Genomic DNA, 21372 nt, shown 5'->3' with positions numbered 1-21372 from the left:
TGCCGCTCCTTGCGGAGCTCACTTTTCTCCAGTACCAAATCAGCCCACGCTGGGCCTCGGTTTCCGGAGGGGACCAGACGCCCTCTGACACTTCCGGACTCTAGGCCGGGGGCCCCCAGCCCCAATCCGCACGTCTCAGCTGCTAGGGGTTGTGGCCATGGGCTTCACGGTCCGAGCTCCGCACCACAGATGGCCTCAGGCTTGCGGCCCTTTTGTTCCGAGGCTTCTGAAGCTCAGGGGAACAAGAGTGGCAGGGACCAGGCTTCCCACTTCCTTCCTTCCGTATGAGTAGGAATCGGGAGAGGAGGAGGAATTTAAATCTGAAAGCACCATTTCCGGGCACGCGAGCCACAGAACTACTCTCACAATCGGCCTCCGCTACTTCCGCCCGGAGTCGCTCGAGGGCTCGGCGTCAGCCACTTCCGCCCGGAGTCGCTCGGGGGCTCTGGGCGTGAGCTACTTCCGTCCGGAGTGGACTGCTGCCTGGAGATGTGCGGGGCCTGAGATCCCTTCGCTTTCCCCGCTCCCCGGAAGAGGACCCCCCCCCCTTCTCCCCCACGCCCCCCGGTTCCCTTAGACGGGGTTGCCGGGGAAACAGCTCCTGGCCGTTTGAGACCCCCGGCCCGGGCTGGTGTGGGAGACGGGGCCCTCCGGACCGGGCTCGAGGGGCCGGCCGCCGGGAGCTTGAGGAAGGAGGGAAGAGAGGAACGACCAGGCCCTGCGGCCTTTTCCTCGGGTTCCTGGTCCCCCCCGGCCGCTATGGAGTTCGCGGAGCTGATTAAGACACCGCGAGTGGATAACGTGGTGCTGCACCGGCCCTTCTACCCGGCTGTGGAAGGCACGCTATGCCTGACCGGCCATCACCTGATCCTGTCCTCCCGGCAGGATAACACGGAGGAGTTGTGGCTGCTCCACTCTAACATCGACTCCATCGAGAAGCGGTGAGTCCTGCTCGATGAACTCGGACAGATAATCCTGCGGGCCTCAGTCTTCTCTAATGTTAAAAGAGTTGTAGGGAGGTAGCCTTGGATTGCTTAATTTCAAAGGCCGTTTCCTGCTCCGTCCCGTTTAATCCGCCTGTACCTCATTTGTACACAATTATTTGTCTGTTTTCCCTGGTAATTGCAAGTTCCCCAAGGGCAGAAACTTTCCCGGCTGTTCTGGGTCTCCCTGACATTTAACTCCATGCCTACCACCTAGTAGGCATTTCATCAATGTTTATGAACTGATTTGGAACTCCGGCGTTCGTCCCAGAGTAGTTTTTTTTAAATGATGTTTTCCTCTCTCCAAAGTAACTTCTGAATTCCTGGAGAATGTTTTGCCTTTTCAGGTCCCTCCTTAGGATCTGAATTGTGAGAGATTTGGAAAGTGGGGAAAATAGCCTAAAAGAGGAACCTAATTATAAGCCACCTGTATATCAGATTCACTGCCTATCAGTTATTCGAAATCGTTCTATTTTAGCTTCATTTTGAGGCCATCTCAAATGGATGCTTCATTAACCTTTATCGTTTTTTTATTATACTCCAGTTTCTTTACCTGTCGTAAAATTGAGATAATAACGCTTTCTTGCATATTGTTTTTACAGTAAGGTCGAATCTGTAAACTAATTTTAACAACTTTGAATAAAATTGGAATTCTTGGCTCTTTATGGATTCTAAGACTTCAGATTCTGTCTGTTTTGTTGGATTTTATTATTTATTCATCCTGTCATTTGATTAACCTGTTATGCCATCAAGGCATAATGTTTGTAGTCTTTATTTATAGCTTTAGATTTCCTCCTGAATGGCTAGTTAACTTTGCAAGTCGCTTTTTTTTTTTCTTTTGGTCCTGGGCTCTTCTTTTTCTTTCACTTGGTCAATTTTATCAACTCCCATTGGTTCAGTTTTTCTAGCTTGACTACTCTCACATCTACCTATCTAGCTCTAGCCTCTTTATTGGTCTTCATTCCCACATCAGCTACTCTCTATTGGACATTTGGGACTGGATAATCTAGCTCAAGCCAAACTCTATATATCCAAACAAAATATTTTCTCTTCCTCTTTTCTCCATTTCTCTAATGAACTTTATTTCTGTCAAGGACACTTCTATTGTTCCAGTAAGTCCAGTTCAAAGTCTGAACCCTCCTTGACTCCTTACTCTGCCTAATTCCAGGGATCCAGTTGGGTGCCATCTCTTATTTCTGCCCCTCCCCAAACATTGTTCCCTTCTCTCCATTGCTAGTCAGGCCCTGTACTCTCTGGATTCTCCTTTTTTCACTCTTTTCCTTTTTCGATTCATTCTCTACATCAGTGATGTCAAACTCAATAAAAATTGATTGGTTTAGAAAACCATAAATGAGCATTGACTATGTTGTATTTTTATTTAAATATTTCTCAATTACATTTTAATTTAATTCACTCATTTGACAATTCTGTTCTACCCAACTGCTGAAATAATATTCCTAAAACACATTCACTTCCCTTTCATAAACTCCAGTACCTCCCAATCATTGTAAACTCCTTTGCCCTTTAAAACCCTTTATATTCTAGGCCTGTTGTACCTACCTATATGATATCTACAGTAATTCCAAATTGGCCGCTTTGTTCTTCACACTGGACGTTCTATCTTCCTTCTTCTGTCCTTTGTACAGGTTGCTTGTATTGGTCTATTTTTAGTTGAGATGATACAGTTTTGTAATGGATTACTTCTGCTTTCTATGAAAGAAATAGGTCTTCCCCCAACCAGTCCTGCCCTAAGCAAAATTGTAAAAGAGCCCTTTTTAGTTCCTAGTCATCTCTCACTTTGGCTTAGCTGTCTTAGAAATCAAAATTCCTATTTCCTTTATAGCCTCTTGAACTCAGAAACTAGACTTGTACAGTGTTGGAGGGATTTTAGACATCATCCCTTGCAGAGGAGGAAATTGAGGTTCGGAAGAAGGAACTGAATTGAACAACAGTTGTACAAATAATACTAACTAAAAATCCAGGAGGAAATTTAAAGCTAGCAAACTAAAAATTTAAATGTTTGACAACAACTTGATATGTTTTGCACAAAGGAAACACTCAGATTTTAAACAAGAGTGCTTAGAAAGTCATGCCTTAGGTGTATTCTCTAATGATGAAATTTCTGGTGGAAGAAGGATTGGTAAATTTAGGAAGGCTCTTTTGCTCCAAATCATACAACTTATTAAAATAGCTACTCAGGAGACCTTGTTTCCCATTATAAACAGTTATAACTTTTGCTCCTGGTCTCTTTTGCTTCAAATATTTATCACTTGCCCCAGAATTAAGTGCTTATGTGTTAGTACGAGGCACTATGAAGTTTGCAAAAAAGAGGTGTAAAAACTTTATTTTGTCTACAACCACACAAGCTCCTCAGCTTGTAGTCCAGTGGAAGAGACAAGATACACAACTCACACAGCCTTATCTCAATCTTCCTTTTCTCTTCACTATCTTGGCTATTCTTATTACTTTGTATTCTTTTAATGTCTGGTTTCTCCTTCTGCCATCTTCCATTCAAGAGGAAATAAAAAGAATCATAAGCTACAAATCATCACAATGGAAACATTTTCCCTCATGTTGCTTGTTATTTATTTTTTTAAATTTTTTTTTTTTTTTTACATATGATAAAGAGGTCTACCTTCAGTTTCAGTTTATTTTGTCATGGTTGTATTTGAAATGCATCCATTTGGTGCCCAAGTGATGTCATTTCCCCCACCCTCCCTTTTTTTTATTTGAATCTGTGATTTCATTAATGTGGAGACACCTTTCATTAATGAAAATTTTCTAGAAGTAGACTTTGAATTAAATTAAAAGCTCCAAGAAAGAGTATTGAGATCCAAGTGTTGAAGGCTCTAAAAAATAATCAGGGATTTATTTCTCTTTTAAAGCAATTTTTCTGGGCTGATTTGATGACAGTACTAAAAAGGTTTCTTGGTGACTAAAGAACTAATAATAATAATAGCGTCATAACTAATGTTTATGTAGCACTTTGTGCTAGGTGTTGTGCTAAGAATTTTACAAATATTATCTCATGAGAATCACAACTCTAGAAAATATATGCTATTATCATTCCTATTTTATAGTTGAAGTTCCAAGTTGAAGTTGAAGCAGATGTCAGTAAAGTCACTTGACAGAGTAAATGTGAGAAGATTTGAACTTGGGTCTTCTAGATTCCAAGCCCAGTGCTCTGATAGAAACTGAATAATGGTATAGAATATGTTAGGAGCTAGATGTCCTAGGGACTGGGAATTCTCTCCTCTTTCTTGAAAGCAGAGTAGTAAAAATTGTATAGTAACAGAGTTTCAGGTTAACAAGTATCCTTATTATAACTATTTTTTAAAAAATAAATTTTGGAGTTTTCAAATTCTCTTCTTCAAGTTTTTCTGCTTTTATAGAAATTGGTTAAGCTGGAAAAGTATTATGTATTAATTTGGCTTAATTAATTATCAGCAAGAGAATTTTTTTAAAATCAGGCTATTGCTTATAGTCTGAGGTACTTTTAGAATGCAGGACAGCTGACCAGTTTTGAATTAACTCTTTTGAATTAGCTATTAACATGAGAATAATCTTAGTAGCTGGAAAAATATGGGACTTATATAGAGGGTAAAAAAAATAAGGAAGTTAATTGTTAGAGGAAAGGAGAGTTGATTAATTGCTAGAAGAAAAGGAGGGAGTAAACATATATATGGCATTTACTTTGTGCTAAATAGTTGTAAATAGATTTTATAAGTTTATAAAGGAACTGTACTGAATTTTGGAAATATCAGGAATAAATAGTTGAGACAAGTCATTTTTATATCTATTTTTAAATCAAGTCTCCTAGGTGAATTAGCCTAATTTTAATTATTGTGTGTATATTTTAAAGTAATATATTTGTTTGAAGTTCATACTTTTTATGGATTCCTTCCCCCAATTAATGTGAATTTAGATTTTATTGTATAGTACATTATTCAGAAAGATGATTTCATTATTAGTAGAGTTGAATAGTTTAGGCGAGTACTTTTTTTTTACAGATTGAAGTTTTCTTTTTAAAATGTTTCTCTTTATTTCTGTGCATGACATACTATATTTCAGATTCGTGGGATCATTGGGTACCATAATCATAAAATGCAAAGATCTGCGGATTATTCAGTTGGACATTCCTGGCATGGAAGAATGTTTAAATATTGCCAGTTCCATTGAGGTAAGAGCTCTGTCAAAGAAGTTGTGTTAAGGAAATAAGAAAAGAGAATTTTTACTTAAATCCAAGACAATTGCAGATAATCAGGGTCCTTCTATTTGACTTAGGTAACTAAAGCATCTTTTAGTGTAATGTATCCTTCTTTGTAAGGTTCAACATCTGTCTTAAATTTCTAACCCTCATTTAGTGTTATACTCATATTTTGGAAATTTATTAGTTTCTAGGATGATATAATTGTATTCATCTCAAGTGAAAATTCCCTAAAAATTCTTTTTGAAGTTTTAGCTCTGACACTGATTCTTTCATTTTGGGGAAGTTGCTAGCCTTTGGGAAGTTGACTGTTAGCTTCCATATCTTTAAAATGGAGCATTTGGCTTCATATTGATAAAAATAATTAAAAGTGCTGACAGGATTGTGAAAGAGCAAATGTTCTCCTTTATTGCTAGTAGAATTATGAACTTCTAGAATCTTTTTGGAGCACAATCCAGAAAAGTTATAAAAATAATCATTGTGACTTATTAATTCTACTGATGAGACTATACCCTGAAAGAATTATCAAAAGCAAATCAGAATGAGTTATCTTTTCAAAGATTTTCATGACATTGTTATATAGAATTTTTTTTAAGTCAACAACCTAAATTTTTGACATGGAAATACTTAAATTTGAACTCAAAATATGTTTGACGTAAATGTTTAAAATTTAATGCATTATATTCTTAATATAAAACCTGAATTTAGACAAATAATCAGTGTATTGCTAAAATTATTCAGAAAAATACAGTGCACATTATGTTAATTGCTATAATTTGGTTGCAATGTTTTTAACAAAAACACTTTGAAAATCAGAACTAGACCACAAGAATTGATTTAAATGGGACATATTATATATGATCTTCCAGAACAAATTTTAAATTACTCATACTCCAGGTTTACAAAAAAGAGCTAAGATAAATTAGATTATTCACTTTAAAAAAAAAAAAAGATTGTTTGCATTAAAAAAAGGATTCACTGTAAATTACTTTTAATTAGCAAGCAAACTTCCCTTAATGTATTTATGAGGTACCCCAATTTGATTTACACTTAACCTTCTTAGTACATGTCAACTTAGATAAAATCAGGTAAACCTATACTTTTAAATGTCTTTATTGTTTTGTTTTGTTTTGTTTTAATTTTATATCACCTATGCATTTCTTAACTATCTCTTTTCCCCCTCTGAGAGGACTATCCATTATGACAAAAGAAGACAAAGGGGAAAAATAATTTATAATTAACCAACATTTCAACCAAGTCTATGTTATATGAAGTATTTCATATTCAATCTTCCTCACCTCTTTAAAGAAAGGAGGGAAGCTGAATTCTCACATCCTTCTTATGAGGCCATGTTTGTTCATTACAAATTCATAGCAATAAGTTGTTTGTTTTGGTTATTGTTCACTCCATATATATCACTATAGTTATGATATAAATTGTATATATATAATATAAATTACAATATAAGTCTGTTTACTTCTTTTTTCATTAGTTCCTAGAAGTCTTTCCATGTTTCTCTATATTTATCATTTCTTGCAGTATAAAAATAACCTATTACATTCATGTTCCACAACATGTTTAATTATTCCCTAATTGATGGGTATCTACTTTGTTTCCAAAAACCAGTATAAAACATGTAGCTGTAAATGTTTTGTTGAATATAGGACCTTTTTATCATTCATAGTCTTGAGGTATATTCCTCACAGTGAAATCTCTATTAAATATAAATATTTATGTCATTTAAAAAAAGAAAAGGAGGAAAATGGATAGAGATACTATTCACAATTAAGCCTGGGAAAGAATCTGTAACTAAAAAAAGGAGAAAGATCAAAAGGGTAAAAATTTATATATATTACATGAATCTGAAAAGGTTTTGTACAAATAGAACATAGCCAGGATAAGAGAGCAACTAACTAATTAAAAAAAGTCTGAGTCATCTATCTCTGATAAAGATTTAAGATACATGTAGGAAATTATTTAATTTAAGAGGCCAAGAATCTTAAAAGGTAACGAGTCAAAGTAAATGAATAGTTCTTAAAAGAATTATAAACTATTAAAAATCATGTGAAAGACTACTTTGAATCAAGTTACTTTGATTTGTTCTTATGGCTTATTCAAATTTGTTCCTCCCTCTACCCAGAGAACTATCTTATGTTACAAAGAGAAGAAAAAAGGCAGTTATACAAAACAAATTAATACATAAACCAATCCTTAAATTATAGGCACTGTTCCACATCAAGTTGCCAAACCAAGTTTGTTCAAAAAAGGGACAAGTGCATTTTCTCCTTTTTTCTTCAGGGTCAGTCTTGTTCATTGTAATTATACTGCATTTAGTTTCCACTTTATTAAAAATATATTAGATTATAATCATGTATGTTTCATTGTTGGTGGAATTGTGAATACATCCAGCCATTCTGAAGAGCAATTTGGAACTATACTCAAAAAGTTATCAGACTGTGCATACCCCTTGATCGATCCAGCAATATTACTACTGGGCTTATATCCCAAAGAAATTTTAAAGAAAGGAAAGAGACCTGTATGTGCAAGAATGTTTGTAGCAACCCTCTTTGTAGTGGCCAGAAACTGGAAACTGAGTGGATTCCCATCAATTGGAGAATGGCTGAGTAAATTGTGGTATATATGAATATTATGGAATACTATTGTTCTGTAAAAAATGACCAGCAAGATGATTTCAGAAAGTCCTGGAGAGACTTACATGAACTGATGCTGAGTGAAATGAGCAGGACAAGGAGATCATTATATACTTCAACAATGATACTATATGAAGATCAATTCTGATGGACCTGGCCATCTTCAACAATGAGATGAACCAAATCAGTTCCAATAGAATAGTAATGAATTGAACCAGCTACGCCCAGCAAAAGAACTCTGGGAGATGACTATGAACCACTACATAGAATTCCCACTCACTCTATTTTTGTCCGCCTGCATTTTTTATTTCCTTCACATGCTAATTGTACACAATTTCAAAGTCCAATTCTTTTTATACAGCAAAATAACTGTTTGGACATATATGCATATAATGTATTTAATTTATATTTTAACATACTTAACATGTATTGGTCAACCTGCCATCTGGGGGAGGGGTGGGGAGGAAGGAGGGAAAAAGTTGTAACAAAAGGTTTTGCAATCGTCAGTGCTGAAAAATTACCCATGCATATATCTTGTAAATAAAAAGCTATAATAGAAAAAAAGAAAGAAAGAAAGAAAGAAACTAGACCAAATAAAGACTTTTTGGTTTCCAAAAAAAAATTTAATAATGGTGTATATTTTCCTGGTTTTGATTACTTCAATTTGCATCATTGTTATTTAACTGACTGATTTTTTAATTCTTCAGTCATTATTTTTTTTTAAATGAAGTAATATTTTATAACATCCACGTACAATAATATAGCATTCTCCATTTGATGGCTATCTACTTTGTTTCCAGTTCTTTGTTACCACAAAAAAAGCTACTATAAATATTTTAGTATATATAGGACTTTTCTTCCTATCCCTAGTGTTCAACATGTCCAAAGCAGAGTTCATAATCTTTTCTCCTAAACTGATCTCTCGTCCAAAAATATATTAGATTACAATTGTGTGTATTTTCCTGGTTTTGCTTACTTCAATTTGCGTCATTATCATTTAACTGATTTTTTTTAATATTCAAGAGAGAGATATTTCTTGAAAGAAAGGAATTCTGAGGCAGAGGTAAAGAGGGAGTACAATCCAAGTACAGGGAACAGGCAGGACGGAGGTAAGGTGAAGGGAGATGGGTATTGTGTTTGAGGCACAGAGAGAGTGCCGTTTTCCTTCAATAAATACCTCTCTCTTGAATATATTCTCTTGAAATATCTTCTTCTGTATGAAACCTTCTCTGATCTCCAGCTACTATTGCTTTTCTTCCTTTGAATTTATTTGTATTTAACCTCTGCTTCATATTTATTTGTAATTATTTTCTTTATATTTATTAGTCCACCATGGAATATAAATTGCTTGCAAATGAAAATTGTGTCTTTCTTTGCATTTATATGCACCCTGCATTAATAAATATTTGTTGGTCAATTGCTAGGCAGTGCAAACATTTCCCCCCTTCTATTATTTATTTTCTAATTCCATAAAAATTTTATTTGTGTAAGAGCTTTTAAATTTTATGTAATCAAAATTGCCTGTTTGGTTTTTATGATCTCCATCATCCTTTGTGTAGTTAGGAGTTTTCCTATTCATTGTCACTAAAAGTAATAGATCTCATGTTCTTATAATTTTTAATGTGGTATGACCTTTTGAATTTAATCTTAGCTTTATATTAATGTGGTATATGGCTGTGGTATTCTCAACTGAAAACTAAGGGATAGGCGTACGTGACCTATCATGTCATGATACTAAGATATTATTAAAGTCTGGTAATGCTAATCCCCTTCTCGATTTTTTTCATTATTTCCTTTGATTATCTCTTCCTTTGTTTTCCCAAATTAATTTTGTTGTATTTTGTTTAGTTTTTTTACAATTCCCTTTGGTATTAATATATAGGGTATTAACATTAATATGGTATTAACAATAAATCTGTAAATTTTATTATTGTCATTTTTATTATATTGGTATGACATACCTACGAACAATAAGTGTCTAGTAATTTTTTCTCTTTATTTCTGTCTATGTTTTTTAAATTGAATTATCAAGCAGTAGCCCCTACTAATATGCTAGCCACTGTGCTAAGCACAGAAGATAAAAAGAAAGATAAAAATTTGATCGTCTCTGCTTTGAAGAAGCTTTGTCTGATTGGAGAGACTATTTGCAAACAATTATGTATAAACAGGTTATATAAGAGAAAATTGGAAATAATCAACAGAAGTAGGGCACTAGAATTAAAGAGGATCAGGAGAGGCGTTTTGTCATTATTTTAAATGAAACTGTTGTTTGGATCAATTTCACCAACTACAAGTATAGATTAGTGTAAAATAGTGGATAGAATACCAGAATTAATCTGGGAAGAGTTGATAAAGATTTATATCAGATAAATTGAAGGTAATTTCAGAGGGAAGGCACTAAGGAAGACTGAGAAAGTTAATATGGAACTTTGAATGAGACTTGAAGAAAATTAGAAGTCAGAGATGGAGACAGAAAGTTGCATAGCCAGCAAAATGCCTAATGTAGAGATATGGTGTATTGTATGGGGAAAACAAGGCAATTTACTCAATGTCTCCACTTGGAGTGTAAGCTCTTTTAAGGGAGGGGCTTTTTGCCTGACACATAGTTGGCATACAATAAATTCTCATTTACCTGGCTTATAGTGACCAAATGAGAATATATAAAAATAGTTTTGCAAACCTTTAAGCACTATATAAATTTTAGTTACCCTCATTATTGTTGCTGTTACTTTGGTTTTTTAAATGCCTTGTTGAATCTAAGTATAAACTATGGCATCTTTTCCATGAAAATAAAACCAGCTTCTTCTGTTTCTCAAATGTTGCTTTATTTTTTTCTAGGCTTTGTCAACCTTGGACTCCATCACTCTGATGTATCCTTTCTTTTATCGACCCATGTTTGAAGTGGTAGAAGATGGCTGGCATACATTTCTTCCTGAGAGAGAATTTAAACTCTTGTCCTCAGTTGTAAGTCTCTTTTTAAGAATTATACCTAATTGAAGCTCAGTGCTGCCATTTGAAATTTACCCTTATTTGTCTTTAAAAAAAAAAAAAAAAAAAAAAGGCAATCTTATTTTCATGAATCCTCAAGAAAACTTTTGGGATAAAAGTATGAGATAGCCCTTTATCCTTTAGAATAAATTTGTTAGTTCCAAATAAAGAAGTTTAACTTATTTTCGGCTAGTGGGGGTTAACTTTACCCTGTGCCATTTTATATATCCTTTTCAAAGTGCCAATGGAGAATGTGGACTGTTTAGTAGTTAAACTGTTGCTCTTATCCACAGATTTTCTTCCTAGTCATTCATTTCTTTGATCATAATACCCACCACCAGTCTTTAATGATATTTCTTAAAGCTAAAGTTCTCAGTTTCCCTAGAGATTTTCATTTACAGTAACTATCTTTGCAACACAGGAAAATATTTTGCAAGAAATGAATTCTTGATTTTGTTTTTTTTTCCCCTCATTTTAATGCCAGTAGTATTTATTATTATTAAAGAAGATAACATGTGAGGCAGCTGGGTGGTGTGATAGTAAAGCACTGAGTCTTGAAGACCCCTGAGTTCAAATATGGCCAGAGATACTTATTGGCTGTGTGACCTTCCTCAATTTCCTTTGTTGTAAAATGGGGATAGTATTAGCACCTGTTTTATATAGCTGTTGTGAGGATCAAATGAGATAATTGTGAAACATGTAATACAGGCATTTTGCCTGGAAAATAGTAAGTGCTCTATAAAATGCTTATTCTCTTCTCTTTCCTTGGTATAGCCATGTCTGTGTTTAATTATTGATTTAAAGCTAAAAGATTGATGTTTTGGTTTTTGAACTGCTAAATCCTTTTGATGCATTTCATCAGTAGAAATTGCTAATTTTTGGTGCAGATTAAGCAATCTTAAATTTTGATTTTGGGGTTTTATAATTCTAACTTAACTTCTTGATCATATCTAAAAATACTCAACACTGATTTGTATGAGCAGAACCCAGGAAAATTATGTAATGTTTTCTTGCTAGTTGGTAACTTATAATAGAAGGGTTGACTCTCAATTCCAATAAATCATGTAGGTCAAGAGTATTTGAGAATCTATTAGTGTTAGAACAAAAGGAATTACTTGATAATTATAGTAACTCTAACCCTCTCAGAAGTGTGCTTCATTTGAGCCTTAGTTTGAAACCTGGGAGAATGACCTACTCAGTATTGAAATACCTATTTGATATACTTTTAAAAATTCAGTCCCTTCCTTACTACAAATACTTTTAAATTGTCTTTAGAGCTAACTTAATGAAAGATAAAAAAGAGGGCAAAGTGAAGAACACATTACATTAAAAAACAAAAGTTTAAGAATTTCTACATTCGTAGAAACAGAGATGAAATTACATAGTTCCTTAGTGATGATAAATCACTAAGTGTTGATGATGAGATGATAAGATGATGAGATGAAGAAGAGATGATAAAAGGAAAATAAGATTTAAATAGATTTTTTTCTACAATTTTATATTACTTAATGCTTGCCAGAGTTCTCATAATTGTCTTGGTCTAGTCAGGTCATTTATGACTAAGTGTTGTGAATTGGAAGTTAATATTTTTAAGATAAAGAAACTTTGAGGGGAGCTTTTTTAAATCTCTTGACAATTTATATTCTCTTTGATTATACTCATCTCCAATGTAGACATTTTTCTTAACAATTGATAACCTATAGACTAGATCTATCTTGAATGGTAGGCATATATCATAATTCTTTATAGCCTATACCTGAAAAATGAAACATATTTTTAACTCACCTAATTCATTTATATGCTTTCCTTCAAATCTAAATTGAGTTCAAATATTTTAATTTTATGAAGGCAACAGGAAATAAGAGTTTTCAGATATCTGAAAATATGCCATGTAGAAAGGGAAGCAGATTTGTTTGGTATTTGCATAGAAAGCTGGATTAGAAGTAGTAAGGTAGAGTGACCACGACAGTTATTAGCTTATCATTCAAATTAGTAGAGAGATCTAGCTGAATAATAGATTTCCAGAAGGAGGAGAAAGCTGCCCCTTCTCGGGGTATATTGAGGCAGAGAAGGAGGGTATAGAAAGGCATCCTCCCAAATGGAGTTTTGCATTGGGAATCTGTCATGTCCCTTCTAGCTCTTACGATGCTTTTATTTTGTGAAATTTAGATTTTGGCTCAGGCATGAAAAGTTCTCATTTGCATTTTACAGACCAAGGAATGGAGACTGAGCTACATCAATAAAGATTTTTCTGTCTGCCCCTCTTACCCTCCAATTGTTACTGTGCCCAGCTGCATTGACGACGAGGCTCTCAGAAAAGTGGCTACATTTCGTCATGGTGGGCGCTTCCCAGTACTTAGTTATTACCATGAAAAAAATGGAATGGTAAGTACAGTTTGGGTTTTGTTTTTTTTTTTTTGGTTCCCTGAAGAATCTCATACTATTCATGACAATTGTTATTTTTCCTTCTTAACCCATTCAGATTTTTGTGATTATCTAAATGCAAGGGTAAGCCAAACCACTCAAATCCTGCTGGACTCATGAACTGAGAATGATTTTTACTTTTTTTTTTTTTTCTTTTGGGCAATGTTTTAATTTAAAAAGATAAAAACTAAAATTTTTAACTCATGAGCAAATTTGGCTCTCTGTAGTTTCCTCACCCTTGGTTCTAAAACATTTCAAATTTGGACTTTAGGGATCCAATTATAGAACATTTTCTGTGGTCAGGGTAATGCCTTTCAATTCATTTTCCACTTCTCAAGTCCAGAAAACCCAGATTTTGTTCACTTCAGAGTACAGCACAAAGAATTGCCCTTTAAGAAGCCCGGCCAAGTGTAAACTGCATTTGATCCATTACTAAGAAACTGATTGAATGATTTAAAACTATTTCCAAGTATTTTAATTATTAGAATTATGTATTGCTCAAAGAAATGGTTATCTTAAATACAATAAATACAAATCTCAATCCTTTAACTAAAGCAGACATTATCTCATGGATACAAATTCAAATGAATATTTGTGATAATTGATGCTATTTTTTTACTACTTTACAATTTTCATTGAAGGCAATATCCTGGTGAGAAATGTTTATGTATATGTGTATTTATTTTCTAGTCTGGTAAAAAATTATGTTTTATAATTTAATAATGTTTAACTGTAAAGAGTGCATCATTATCTCATAGACAGATAGATAAGATACTCCATTATCTCACAGATAGATAGTGGAAAATATGAAATGGGCACATATATTTCAGTTTTAAACCCATTTGTAGTAAAAAAAAATAAATAAATAAATCACTATCAAAATCACAACCAGAACATGTGTCTTTTGACTTCTGTTTCAAGGTTTGAAAAGCAGCATGGATGTAATGGCCAGAGAGCTGGCTTTGAAACAGGAAGATCTAGGTTTGATTTCCCCTTTTGATATGTAGAGTCTGTGTGACCTTGGACAAGTCATTTAATATCTCAGTATTCTAGACACCTTTCCAAGACTATTGGAAGTAGTTTTCCCTCCTGGGAGTTTGCCTATACCAAGAAAATCACAGGTCCAATCCCTTTCCCTATCCAAGACTTGATAAATAATCAGGTATAATGCTTTCTCAGCTTTTTCTAAGTTATACTGTCAGTACTGGCTCTCCTCCTCCTCCTTTCACAAGAACTTGTTCTTTTGGATATATTATTTTGAAATGTTTTTCAGTTCAATAATTTAGTTAGGTTTTCTTTTTTTTTTGGGGGGGGGGAAGGGTGGTAAAGGGGAAGATAGTCAACTTTGCAGGCTCTTCTTGGAATTTTAAATTCTACTGTCCTTTCTAGGTAATGATCCGGAGTAGTCAACCACTCACCAGCACCAATGGGAGACGGTGCAAAGAAGATGAACAACTTATAAATGCTACCCTTGGTCCAGGAAAACGAGGATACATTATTGACACCCGATCTCTAAATGTGGCTCAACAAGCCAGAGCTAAAGGGGGTGGTTTTGAGCAGGAAGCTCATTATCCTCAGTGGAGACGCATTCACAAGTCCATTGAGAGGTAAAACCTACTGAAAAAGGTAATATAGTCTTTTAAAATAAAAAGTAAAAGGTGGGTTCTTAAGTAGTTAGAAATTGCTTGTTCAAACAAACTTATAAATACTTGCTTCAAAGACCCAGACCCAAAGTTGTACTGGGAACTCTCTTTCAGTATTTGATGAAATGGGAGATGGTAAGAGAACATCCCAGGTACTGAAGATATTATTTTTATCCTTTTTCTGTATCAGCTTTATGCTTATTCCACAAAATTTGCCCCTTAGTCAGTAGTATTGTGGTGAGTCTTGTTGATCTTCAAACATGACTATAATAAATTTCAAAACTTGCTAAAAGACATAAATTTTACATATGTGTGTTATGATTGTGCCCCGCACCTACTTTTTTAATTTACTAACTTTTTGCCCTTTCTTTGTATTTGCTAAAAACTTCTGCATAACCTGTGGCAAAGTCACTGGCCCAGACATCCAGTACTGATAGGCTTTGGAGCCAGGAAAACATTGGAGAAGTCTTCCTAATGGTTAGGCTGATGTTCTCAGCCACTGAGAGAATACCGGGCCTTTGCTCTAATCTCAGGTGCAGAAGATTCTTCACAAGCAGTTCAGAATGACAGGTTTTATCTAATGTATATAAGCATTTATGCAGATTTCTTTTAATATTGGTATTTGGATCCTTATCCTTAGTGGTGATGATTTACAACTATGTTAGCCTTCCTCCCAGAGTGTATGTTGGTTGGCTATGTGTGATTAACTAACTCTCTCTGAGCCCCAATTTCCCCAGTTTCATTATTATATGAACAATTAAAGGATAATAGTGCTTTTATTAGCCCCCATTTTACAGATGAATAAACTGAGGCAGGCAAGTTAGCTTGCTATTGAAGTCCTTTCCTAGCCTATGAACCCTTTCTCAAGATAATGTTTTTAAATTCATAAAGCAAAATATATAGGATTACAGAGGAAACCAATTATATTAAGATGTAGTTAGCAAAATATTTTTTAAAAGTTTATAGACATTAAGAGCCCCTCTTACTAGAGAGATATTTTACTTCTTGATATTTTCATTTTTAATATGCTTCTCTACATTATCTAATGAGGTAATACATATAAAATACTTTGTAAACTTTAAGGTGCTTTGTAAAAGTCAACTATTTTTTAATAATAGTCTGAATTGTTTATTTTGTTTTCCCCAAAGGTATCATATTCTTCAGGAGAGTTTGATAAAACTTGTAGAAGCTTGTAATGACCAGTCACATAACATGGACCGGTGGCTTAGCAAATTAGAAGCTTCTAATTGGTTGACTCACATCAAAGAGATTCTAACCACTGCCTGCCTGGCTGTTCAGTGTATTGACAGGTAAAGGGCATCTGTGGAATCTTTCATATGATTCTTGCTGTCTGGACCTTGATTTATATTGGTACATAAATAACAAGTTTCTATTTGCTTTCAATTCTGTGTCTTTGGTTCAAATCACAGTTTTCCCTCTTTACATCATGTGCTATACACAAGGCAGCAGCATCAACAATAACAAAAATAATGATAGCAAGAGCTATAACATTTTTAAGATTTGTAATACAGGGCACCTAGGTGGTGAAATGGATAGAGCCCCAGCCCTAAAGTCAGGAGGATCTGAGTTCAAATCTGGTCTTAGACACTTCCTAGCTGTGTGACCCTGGAAAGTCACTCAACCCCAATTGCCTCAGCAAAAAACAAATAAACAAGAATTGTAAGGGAAATTTATAAATGGTATTTCCCTTTATCTTACTGGCATTACCTAACTGCAAGTAGTTTGTCTCCTTTAGAAACAAATGAGATATTTGTGTTTGAAGATTTGCATGTACAGGGTTTTCCAGAAAGTCTTAATGCCATTTTCAATTTTAATAAGTTACTAAATAACTTAATAAGATTTAATAAATTATTAAGTAATAACTTTCTACTTTAATACTTAGTAATTTATTAAAGCTTAAAATGGAATTAAGACTATTTGTAACACCCAGTATGCACTTATTACTTTTAAAACCAGTTTCTTAAATGGGAGAAGAAAAGAGAAGAAATGAACATCTATACAGGTACTAGGCTAAGTTCTTTTTACAAATATTATCTCATTTGATCCACACAACAACCCTGTGAAATAGTTGCCATTATAATTCTTGTTTTACAAATGAGGAAAATGAGGCAGACAGAAGTTGAGGGACTTAATTATTATTAAAGTGCCAAGTTCTATGCTAGGCATCAGGAACAAAGTACAAAAATGAAAGAAGATTAGCAAAGATGGTAAAGTAGGAAAAATCTGAAATAGTTCAAATCCAACTTCAGAAACTTAACTAGCTCTGTGATACTGAAAAAATCATTTAGTCACTGTCTGCCTAAGTTTCCTCACCTATAAACTGTGCCCTTATAAGATTGTTTTCCATGTGATATTTATAAAACACTTACCACAGTGCCTTAAACATAATAGGCATTTAATAAATAAATAAAATTTAATAAACAAAATAAATAAAAGTTCTGGATAAAATATCAGGTTACTGAGTAGGGATTGGAAAGTACAAGTAAAAACCCAGTCATTTCTTCAGCCGGGGTTGGAATAGGGGAATAGTGACCTGTGGGCATTATGAAAGAGACTGCAGTCAGGAATGTCCCATATAAAATCTTTTAGCACAAAAACTGCACTGGGTTGTATACTACAGCAGTTGTATACTACAGCAAGAAGTGGTCATGGATACCTCAGACTGCAAGGTGAACACACAGAAGCCAGCCAGCAGTTGTGAGGCTCTGGCCTTGGAGTGGAGTCTCATATTTAGCCCCAAACTCATTCTGAGGTGCAGCTGAATAACTAGATCAGGGACTTCAGGCCTAAGGGGATCCTGCAGTTCTGTTTCACTGAACTCCCAGAGCCCTCCAGTTAGCTAACAAGGGCTAGGACAAGCAGCATTTTACTGGAATTCCAACGAGGGACAAGTCTGCACTTGTGTCTCCCAGACCAGTCCTTAGTCAGGAGCTTGAAAGGAGACCAGAAGGACAGCAATCAGATTTTACCTTACATTAGACCATCTAGAGTGCCCTGAAAGTTTCTAAGTCTCTGGCTTGAGTCAGACCCGAAATCCTTGAAGAACTCCTGCTCCTCATACTATGTATTTCGCACTCCCTCAAATACTAATCTCTAGATCCTCAACTACACAGAGAGATGGACATGCCTTTGGTCTTACACAATAAATGCAATACTTTATGTTCATTAACTCTGAAATATCATTCCCTTATATGATTGCTCTTTTGTCATTTGAAGTTGAGGGTATATTTCAAAGGAAGAAAACCAGGCCCTGAGAATGTCTTTTTAAAGAAGAGAAAGGAGTAAGAGGGCCTACTATGAAATTCAAAAACTTTAGAAAGGAAGAGAAATTCATGTGTGAAAGTTGAAAGGCAGGTCTGTGAAATTTAACCACCTGAGAGGCCATGATTTAGGACTTTTTGGAGATGTTCCCTGCCCCCTTCCTCCTTTCTCTTCCTTGCTCCATCTCCAGAAAAATCTTGAATATATTTTATCAATCTTACTAAGACGGAGAACCTGCTGGGCTGTGGAGAAGTATACATTGCCTTACAAGTTATTTGTACTCAATAAATGTTTATTGTTAACAGAGTTCATTGAACATGTCGGGAGTATCCCATTTGTGCTCTGGATTTTCCTATCAGGGAAGGAGCATCGGTATTGATTCATGGAACAGAGGGAACTGATTCTACACTTCAGGTTACCTCCCTGGCCCAGATCATCTTAGAACCAAGATGTAGGACCATTCGTGGTTTTGAGGCTCTTATAGAGAGAGAGTGGCTACAGGTAAGAAATATTATTTGATTCAAATAGAATTTGTCAGAAGTATTTATATCATCTATTCAGAAAGCATTTCCTTTATGTACTAATTTCTTCTTTTTGTAGTAGCTGTGACATATTAGATGAAAAATAATTTTTTTTCTATTTTATTCCTTGGCAGATAATTCCTTTATCTTACTGCCTGTTGAATGAATGAATTTAAACTAATAGTAGAATGTTTATATAGAAGGTACCATGTGGGCCAAAGAAATATGACTGTCCCAGTTTTGTTGCAGTTTGATGTCTAATAAGATGAAGTGTAAATGAATGGCACAGAGTGCTATAAGAATTAAGTAGAAAGAATTTACTCACTTCGGACTAAAGTAATTGTTATTTGTCCTCTTTTCTTGAAGAGGACCATCAGGGAGGTGATGTCATGACATGCAAGTGAATTAGATTTAAGGGAGGGAGAGTTGTGCAAAATCAACAGTCTCACTTTCTCCTCTGGAGTCATCTGAATCCAATGGCAACAAATAGATCAGGATGACTGGAGGTTGCCCTGGATGCAGGAGGCTACCTTGGTCTTTTTAAGCTAAAGTCTTTTTTTTTTTTTTTTTTAATAACTTTTTATTGACAGAGCCCATGCCTAGGTAATTTTTTTACAACATTATACCTTGCACTCACTTCTGTAATGACTTTTCCCCTCCCTCCCTTCACCCCCTCCTCCAGATGGCAAGCAGTCCTATACAAGTTAAATTTATGTCACAGTGTATCCTAGATATAATATATGTGTGCAGAACCAAACAGTTCTCTTATTGCACAGGAAGAATTGGATTCAGAAGGTAAAAATAATCTGGGAAGAAAAACAAAAATGCAAAGTTTACATTCATTTCCCAGTGTTCTTTCTTTGGGTGCAGCTGTTTCTATCCATCCTTGATCAATTGAAACTGAGTTAGATCTTCTCTTTGTTGAAGAAATCCACTTCCATCAGAATACATCCTCATACAGTATCGTTGTTGAGGTATATATATAATGATCTCCTGGTTCTACTCATTTCACTTAGCATCAGTTCATGTAAGTCTCTTCAAGCCTCTCTGTATTCATCCTGCTGTTCATTTCTTACAGAACAATAATATTCCATAGCATTCATATGCCACAATTTACTCAACCATTCTCCAATTGATGGGCATCCATTCATTTTCCAGTTTCTAGCCACTACAAACAGGGCTGCCACAAACATTCGTGCACATACAGGTCCCTTTCCCTTCTTTAATATCTCTTTGAGGTATAAGCCCAGTAGAAACACTGCTGGGTTAAAGGGTATGCACAGTTTGATAACTTTTTGAGCATAGTTCCAGATTGCTCTCCAGAATGGCTGGATGTGTTCACAATTCCACCAACAATGTATCAATGTCCCTGTTTTCCCACATCCCCTCCAACATTCCGCATTATCTTTCCCTGTCATTCTAGCCAACCTGACAGGTGTGTAGTGGTATCTCAGACTTGTCTTAATTTGCATTTCTCTGATTAATAATGACTTGGAGCATATTTTCATATGGCTAGAAATAGTCTCAATTTCTTCGTCTGAGAGTCTGTTCATATCCTTTGACCATTTATCAATTGGAGAATGGCTTGATTTCTTATAAATTAGAGTCAATTCTCTATATATTTTGGAAATGAGGCCTTTATCAGAACCTTTGACTGTAAAAATGTTTCCCAGTTTATTGTTTTCCTTCTAATCTTGTCTTAAGCTAAAGTGGCCTCAGTCAACTGAGACCTGTTTATCAGTGATTAAGGGTAGTTAAGAAATGAAGCAGAGAATGAGCTCTTTTATCTGGATTAGAGTAAGAGATGCTTGAGCTGGACCTCTTGGGATAGGATAGAAGTCTTCCTGTCTGATTTCTTTTTCTGAGTTTTCTTTGGAGTTCTTTATTTATCTACAGAAATGATCCCCTGATCTTCATATCTTGTTCCAGTCTCTCCCAAACTTTGATCTCTATAATCCCAAGTGCCTGCTAAACATCTCTACCTACATAGCAACATATTCAAAGTTATCCCTCCTTTAAATTTCCCCACTTTATTTGCAAGGCCCTGTGTATTCAATTGCCTTTTGGGTCATAAACTCCTAGCTATATTTTGTAAAATTTATCATTTTAATAAGAAGTTGAATATTCTATTCTGAAAAGATGTTCCAAAAAATAGTGTTATTTCAATTTATTATATTAAAAAAAAATTTTTTTTTGACCCTAACAAACAAGTAATGACTTTAGAATCAGTGTTAAGAAAAACTATTAATGAATTACTTTGGTAAAAAATTCATCATTTATAATTATAACTTATTATAATATTCTTAATGTTGTTATGGATGCTATCCATCCATGTTCTTGATATTGACCTTGGCTATGTTATTATATGCTATTATCTTCTATCTACCCAATCTCGCACCCCTCTCTTTTGCAATGCTCCAGAAGTATTGTGTAGCCATATCTTTATTCTGTAATTCAGGTATGATCTTAATAGATATAGAAACCCCAAAATTAACTGAAGCTATTTTTGCTTGTCAACTAAAATGATCTAAAAACCCAAAGTTTTGTACTTTGTGATATGTGTAGCTTTGATGTGTAAGAATTTGATTAGTTGAAAGACTTACTTTGCTTAGATTCTGATTATGAAGCTAAAAAGCAGAACTTGGGCAGTAGTGACTGTGCAAGTGGCTATTA

At 34.8% G+C, this 21372-nt stretch overlaps 1 protein-coding gene across 1 annotated transcript in view; it reads left to right on the top strand.

Annotated features, from left to right (window-relative positions):
- Positions 1–385: 385 nt before the first annotated feature.
- Positions 386–21372, top strand: part of MTMR9 (myotubularin related protein 9) — a 34315-nt gene continuing 13328 nt past the window's right edge. Inside the window, exons 1-7 of the mRNA XM_003758071.4 lie at positions 386–941; positions 5055–5163; positions 10680–10805; positions 13041–13214; positions 14643–14860; positions 16045–16206; positions 18538–18679. Of these exons, the coding sequence (XP_003758119.1) occupies positions 760–941; positions 5055–5163; positions 10680–10805; positions 13041–13214; positions 14643–14860; positions 16045–16206; positions 18538–18679 (1113 nt within the window). The 5' untranslated portion in view covers positions 386–759. The remainder of the gene's footprint in view (positions 942–5054; positions 5164–10679; positions 10806–13040; positions 13215–14642; positions 14861–16044; positions 16207–18537; positions 18680–21372) is intronic.

Source organism: Sarcophilus harrisii, chromosome 2 (assembly GCF_902635505.1).
Source record: "Sarcophilus harrisii chromosome 2, mSarHar1.11, whole genome shotgun sequence".
Taxonomy (NCBI): domain Eukaryota; kingdom Metazoa; phylum Chordata; class Mammalia; order Dasyuromorphia; family Dasyuridae; genus Sarcophilus; species Sarcophilus harrisii.
Note: the sequence above shows the minus strand (reverse complement) of the source record. Positions and strands in the feature narration are given on the sequence as shown.